At 42.9% G+C, this 7,420-nt stretch overlaps 1 protein-coding gene across 1 annotated transcript; it reads left to right on the top strand.

The window, feature by feature from the left end:
* Window positions 1-1,891, top strand: LOC120105391 (chalcone synthase 3). The gene is made up of 2 exons (XM_039117788.3): window positions 1-292; window positions 550-1,891. Exons 1-2 carry the CDS (start codon window positions 112-114, stop codon window positions 1,548-1,550), a joined length of 1,182 nt encoding a protein of 393 aa, XP_038973716.2. The 5' UTR covers window positions 1-111; the 3' UTR covers window positions 1,551-1,891.
* The last annotated feature ends 5,529 nt before the right edge of the window (window positions 1,892-7,420 follow it).

The raw sequence follows: 7,420 nt of genomic DNA, 5'->3' as shown, positions 1-7,420 counted from the left end.
ATCTCGCCCCTTGCTTTCACCCACTGCTCTCCTTCCCCACACCATTAATTCCAAGCACCTCCTCTTATATCATTACTCTCCTCTTTGAGCTAATTTTTGATTCAGGAAGCCATGTCGACGACCGTGGAGGAGATCCGTAAGGCTCAGAGGGCTGAGGGACCGGCGACGGTGCTCGCCATCGGCACCGCCAACCCTGCTAATGTCGTGTACCAGGCCGACTACCCTGATTACTATTTTCGAATCACCAACAGCGAGCATCTCGCCGACCTCAAGGAGAAATTTAAGAGAATGTGTAAGTTTATGGCTATATGTCTATTCGTGTTCAATACGCTTGCATGGGGTGGAGGAGAAGCGATAAAGAGAGTGCACAGTTCGATTTGAGCAGTATTGAGTACGTAGAGTCATAGATAAAGACTAAACTAAGAAGCAGCATGTAGGGCCAAAGAAAAAAAAAACTTTCTGTGTGTCTTAATTAACTAAGAATAAAATCAATGAAGTGCCATATATAGATTATTACGTACTGAAATTGCAACATTTGATCTGAGGCAGGTGACAAGTCAATGATCCGCAAGCGCTACATGCACGTAACCGAGGAGATCCTCAAAGAGAACCCCAACATGTGTGCATACATGGCTCCATCACTGGATGCCCGGCAGGACCTGGTGGTCGTCGAGGTCCCGAAGCTCGGCAAGGAGGCGGCCGCCAAGGCCATCAAGGAGTGGGGCCAGCCCAAGTCCCGGATCACCCACCTCATCTTTTGCACCACCAGCGGCGTCGACATGCCCGGGGCCGACTACCAGCTCACCAAGCTGCTCGGCCTTCGCCCCTCCGTCAACCGCTTCATGATGTACCAGCAGGGCTGCTTTGCCGGTGGCACCGTGCTCCGCCTCGCAAAGGACCTTGCCGAGAACAACCGCGGCGCTCGTGTTCTTGTTGTCTGCTCCGAGATCACTGCCGTCACCTTCCGAGGCCCCTCCGAGTCCCACCTTGACAGCCTTGTCGGTCAGGCGCTCTTCGGTGATGGTGCCGCAGCCCTGATCGTCGGTGCCGACCCCGACCTAGCCATCGAGCGACCGCTCTTCCAACTCATCTCGGCTAGCCAGACCATCCTCCCCGATTCTGAAGGCGCCATCGATGGCCACTTGAGAGAAGTGGGGCTTACCTTCCACCTACTGAAGGATGTGCCCGGGCTGATATCGAAGAACATCGAGAAGAGTTTGGTTCAGGCTCTGGGGCCCATTGGGATCGATGACTGGAACTCTGTGTTCTGGGTGGCGCACCCAGGAGGGCCGGCAATACTGGACCAGGTGGAGGAGAAGGTGGGACTAAAGAAAGAGAAGATGAGGGCAACAAGGGAGGTGCTGAAGGAATATGGGAACATGTCGAGCGCTTGTGTGCTCTTTATACTCGACGAGATGAGGAGGAGGTCGGCGGAGGAAGGGTTGGCGACCACCGGCGAGGGGTTGGACTGGGGAGTGCTCTTTGGGTTCGGGCCGGGGCTGACGGTCGAGACTGTGGTGCTCCATAGTATGCCCATTGCTTCCCGCTGAGCTCTCTAAGCTCTACCTGCTTCTCAATGAATGGCCCTAACTGTGACCCTCTGCTAGGGTCTGTGGTGCACTTCTGCATGGTGCACTGGATGATTTCTGTGTTCCATTTTAAACTTGGTATTTTACTGTTATGTTTTAGTATGTGACGCAGAGAGTGTTAAGCTCCATTTGTCTAATTTATGAAGTATGAAATTTGAAAAGATTTGTTCAAGCCCGAGTTGTATTCCATTTGTGTTCCTCGTGTTTGGTTTTGTCTGTATTTTATTATTTTGAAGGATGCGCCCTCCCTATAGTTTCAAGCGAAGCTAAAAATAATGAAGTATCTGAGATGATTTGTACTAGCTTCATGGTCTTTGCTCAAGCGTAATGGTTGTTTTTCCGGCTTTCCTCTTCAACACTTCTAATTGGGAAATGATCCAAACAAATGGGACATGATATAGAATCAAAACCTTGTAAAAATATAAAACTTTGTCATTTCTCCTAGAATATATATTTCCCTGCAAATTTGCAATATATTCTTACAATGCAGGACATGAACGAATCGGCCGGTCTCAAAGTTCAGCTGGATAGAGGCTAGCTAGTAACCATTGTCTGCTAATTTGTACAATCCTGGCTAAGAAAACTTAACAGATCCTGTTTAGTTTGACTGGTCAAAACAAGAGAAGGTTTTGGCCATGCTTCTTCTGCCTTTGACTTTGGTTGACCAGTCACGTCGGATTCTTCAACACATCATCCGGTCCAATTTTTGGATATTTTATTTTCTAATTTTTATGGACAAAAACATGCTAGTCTTAATTAATTAATTCATCTATTCTATATATATAAAAAAAGTATATTTATTTTCCAGAGGGACAATCTCATCCTTTTCTGAGATTAGTTCCCATCTTCTTCCTTTTAGTATGACGATCATTATGCTTTTAAAGAAACATCCATATAAACCCTTGTTGCGAGCTTCCATCAGCTGTCCTAACCTAATCATGGTTAAATATAAATAAAAAATTTTCAAATTCCTAAAATACGTTTTAAACCCATAGAATGTTTCTAAGTTCCTCCCAAGCTCCTCTCAAGCAGAAACCGTGGGTCTCCTTCTCCCCTATCCCACATATGATTTCATTTTGTGTCTAATTAGTCTCTACCCGAAGAATTAGCCTCTTCTTTGCTAATAAACGAAGAAAATTATAAGAAATATAACCGATCTCAATTTTCCTTTCCATCTACGCTATAGTGAAAATGTCATGCCATGTCTCCACTAGTACAAGCGGATATATGACAGACAGCTGCACACCTATAAGGTGTGATTCTTAGAACAATAATTATTCATAATTCAAGGTACAACATTTTTTTTCAAACACGTTCTATGTGGATTTTATAGACATTTATTACAAAAAAAAGAGGTTGCTTCTAGTCATAGTTCTCTCACTCACGACCTATAATCCCATTTGCACTAAATATTAGCATCTAGAAAAAGGCAAAAGAAATAAAAGTGAGCTAAAAAGCCCAATAAGCCATCTTTATCTCCAGTTCAATCAAGCATAATATGCATTGAATATCAATTTCATAAGATAAGAGTTTCAATTATAATTAAAAACACGTTAAAGAATGCAAACTATATATTTCAAAAATATATAATACATCCAGTCAAATATATATATATATATATATATGATTGTATATTTGTGTTATTAACAATGCAACTCGCTGCTTTATGGGAATTTCAAAACGTTTGCATGTGTTGCATTTTTCATTACCATTTTCCATGCTTTCCTGTCGAGTCTATCGCATAAATTTTTTTATGAAGATTCTAATCTTGAAAGGTAAATAATCTTATTATTCTTCATGTTTTACATACTCTAACATGGCCGAATGAGCAAGATGGAGTTGTGACCATGGCATCCGAGCAGTGGCTATGTATATATCCTTCTAGAAATCCCTGACTAAGAAGCTTGTAGCAAGGTATACGTCCAATTAACTAAAGTTTATTGGGCTGGTTAGAGTAGTTGTGATGTTGACCGAGAACTATAAGTCTATAACGCATGACTAAAAGGGTTTTGACAGTAGTGGAGGGCTTTGGACATTTCATGCATGTATTCTTGGACTCTTTTCCTAAGATAAGAATTACATGCTTTTCGCATACTTCGATTTAATCTAGTAGGCTTAACCACTTCCGGGTGCTCATTTCTAAACTGGTTCTCGGATCCGATGCTTTCTAATCGATCGTCTTTGTTGAAGATAACTGGAAAAAAAATTCATCAACTTCGGTCAAGCCCAAGCTCATCGGAACGTGAGAAAGGTTTACTGTCTTTATTTTAACCTATTCCTAAACGCTGTTTACACTGACGTTTTCTTTAAGCCATCAACGAGGACGTACATTTAGAATTATATGTCGTCTTTTCATTTATTAAAGGAGCGTTCAGCCCTTGGCTGTTAAAAAAACACATTGACTGGGAGAGAGAACAGGATGCCACCAATATTAATCACAATGCCCTGTTGCTTGTTTTTTAGCATCAAAGTTTGATGCTAGCTTCATTAAGACACTTGAAATAGATTGAACCCTGTTCTTGGGGTGAAGGTATATATATTCCGTCACTACCAGAAAACACGCGTATAGTGACGGAAAATTAGTGACGGACTGTTATCAGTTACTATTTGTGACGGATTAGTGACCGACAGAAATTTGGTCACCGTGGTGTAAACTTAGTGACCGTTTAGTGACAGACCGGTCACAGAATGCGCGGGTAGGATGGGCGCCAAACCTTAGTGACCATCATAGTGACGGGGTATCTGTCAGCAATATGATAACCAAAATTGCAACCAGACAGTGACAAATGCAGCCGTCACAAATATAGTAACCCTAGTATTTATAAATTTTTAAAAGATTATTTTTGGCAGTAACAGATTATTGACAAAAATTTCTGTCACCAAATTTAATTTTTAATTCCAAAAATATTAAAAATATTATTTTTGAGTAAACCTAAATTAAAAGAAAAAATAAAAGGAGGAATATCCAAAATGAAACTAAGTGTGCCCGCCGTTCCGCCCAAATTTCTTCGATAATCCAAATTCCAATCGCTCTCTATAAAACTCAAATTTCTTCTTCTCATTTTAAAATCTCATGGTGTCGGCCATGACCCATTTGCACCCCTATTGCAAGTTTCCTGCTTTATAGAATTTTTTTACCATACTTTATAGTTCAAAAATATTTTTGCCTTGCAAGTCCCATCCAATCAGCCTTATAAATAAAAAAAAAAATTGATATGAAATTTGGCTTGCAAACCGATTTAGCCCAAATCAGCCTATATACAATTTGGCTTGCAAACCGACTTAAATACCAAAACCCTAACCTTTCCCTTCCCTTCCCTTCCCGTCCCTCGCTGAGAGCAGCCGCCGCCCCCCCCCCCCCACTCCCTCGCCCCCCCTCCCTCGCTGAGAGCCGTCGCCGCCCTCCCTCGCTGAGAGCCGTCGCCGCACCCCCTCGCTGAGAGCCGCCGCCGCACCCCCCCTCCCTCGCTGAGAGCCGCCGCTGCCTCCCCTCCCTCGCTGAGAGCCGCCGCCGCCGGCCCCCCTCCCTCGCTGAGAGCCGTCGCCGCCCTCCCTCGCTGAGAGCCGCCGCCGCACCCCCTCGCTGAGAGCCGCCGCCGCACCCCCCCTCCCTCGCTGAGAGCCGCTGCTGCCTCCCCTCCCTCGCTGAGAGCCGCCGCCGCCGGCCCCCCTCCCTCGCTGAGAGCCGCCGCCGCCGCCGCCCCCGCCCCCCCTTTTCCCTCGCTGAGAGCCTGATAGCCGCCTCCTCTCGGTGTCGTCGCCTCTTCAACGACCGGCCGGCGGCTCTTCGCGTCCTTCTCCCCCGGACGGCAACCTCCGCGGCTCCGGTCACCGACTCACAGTCACCGGTAAGAGTTTTCTCCTCCTCCTCCTCCTCTTCAAGCTCGATCCCGGTAGATTTTGCCCAAGCCCGGAGAGAGAAAGAGAGAGAGAGAGAGAGGTGGTGGGGCAGCGAGACAGCTCGGAACAGTGGGAGAGTGGGGAGTGGGGACAGTGGTTTTGTTTTGGGTGGAGACGGGAGACAGAGAAAGAGAGGAGGGATTTTTTTTTTTTTGCTAAAATAGACGAAAGAAACTTTGATATATCTGAGTAGCTGCTTTTATTATGATACTTGGACACATCACTTGGTTGGGTAAATCATGATACGGGCACTGTGTCGAATTTACTGTTGCTAAAATAGACAAAAATAATGTTGTACTTGAGGAGCTCCTTAATATTATGCATTTTTATTCTAACACATTTGTTAGTCCTACCAATGGTTTGCATATATTTAGACTGCTTCACTGATTATTGTTGTAATTTTGAGGGTTGATGGGTTGGGATTATGTAAAGTTCATGGATTTTAATTTTTTCGTCATGTTATTCATTTTTACAATCATTGTTCATCTGCAAGGAATAATGGAAAGTGGTGGAAAGTGGTGTTGCTTCATGGTTGTGAGTTATTTCCAGTGTGCAATCAAGAAGCTGGTCAAAAAGCTTGCTAAGAAGTACCATGCTTTCCTAGCATCAGAGGCGATCATGTATATTCACATTTGTTCTATGTGAAGCAGATAGTATTCCATATGTAAATTTGGATGATTTGACTTGTATTCCTTGTCTTTGTAAAGATTAAATGCTTTTTGAATATTGCTGGTATTAGATGAATGAACAGATAACTTGTAAAGGTTAATTCCTTATGTTCAGCTTTTTGTAAAGATTGAATGCCTTCTTAATGTCAATGATGCTGGGACAAGATTGAATGACTTATTTTTGTCATGCTTATGATAACTTCTCATCTTCATAAATATCATACCAGTTTTTGTTTCTTTTACATTTTTTACGATCTTGCCTTTCGTGTTTTTAATGGTTCGGTTTTTCTTATGTTGTTTTCTTTTTTTATCATCTCTCTAATATTTTCTACAGTGGTGTGTGCATTAAGGGAAGCAGTTACAATGACTTTGAGAGTGACTATTATGGGATGTTGGTTGACATTATCGAGTTAGACTATTTTGGGATTGGTAATAAAGTAGTGTTATTCAAATGTGACTGGTATGACAGAGATAAGGGTATGAAAGTGCATCCTCAACATGGCCTCGTTGAGATCAATTACAAACTAAGACTTCCAACCAATGATCCGTTTGTATTAGCTCAACAAGCACATCAGGTGTTCTATACTGGTTACCCAGGTAAGAAGAAGAATCGAAGATTGTGGTGGGCAGTAATTAAGACAAAAGCTAGAGGTAGGTTCCTTCCTAGTGGGACAGAAGAAAATTTTTCTGATTTTTATCAAGAAGAAAACTACAGGATTCCTACCCCAATCTCGATGACAGATGAGCTTGATGACCCAGACATTTTGGTTGGTGTTAATAGAGATGCAGAAGATATTGATGCAGCAGAAATTGAGTTGACAACTAACCAAATGGAAGAGGATCTTGAGGATGAAGAAGAAGATTTTGAAGATGAACAAACTGAGGAAGAGGAGCATGAGGCTGAGGAAGATTAAAATACAACATGCATATTTATGAATGCTAATATAACTAATTTTAGACTTATAAATTATAGTTGTGCAGACATGAGAAAGAGCAAAGGGAAAGCAACAGGTCCACTGATTGTTCTTTACTTTGATTGAATTTGTTGACATTTACATTGTGAAATAACTATAACTTTTTATTGTTGTGCAGTTATGGCCAAGAAAAAAGGGAAAGCAATAGGTAATGGAAAAGCAGCTTTAATACTGGCTGCTACTCAAGTTCCTCCTCAACCTCCTAGGTTGCCTGAGCGTGTCGAGGAATGTCATGATGATGATGATTACATTCCTGATGGGGACATGATTGAAGAGTTGGATGCAAATG

This window comes from Phoenix dactylifera, chromosome 11 (assembly GCF_051530095.1).
Source record: "Phoenix dactylifera cultivar Ajwa chromosome 11, Ajwa_hap1_PhDact_Kaust_v1.1, whole genome shotgun sequence".
Classification (NCBI taxonomy): domain Eukaryota; kingdom Viridiplantae; phylum Streptophyta; class Magnoliopsida; order Arecales; family Arecaceae; genus Phoenix; species Phoenix dactylifera.
Note: the sequence above shows the minus strand (reverse complement) of the source record. Positions and strands in the feature narration are given on the sequence as shown.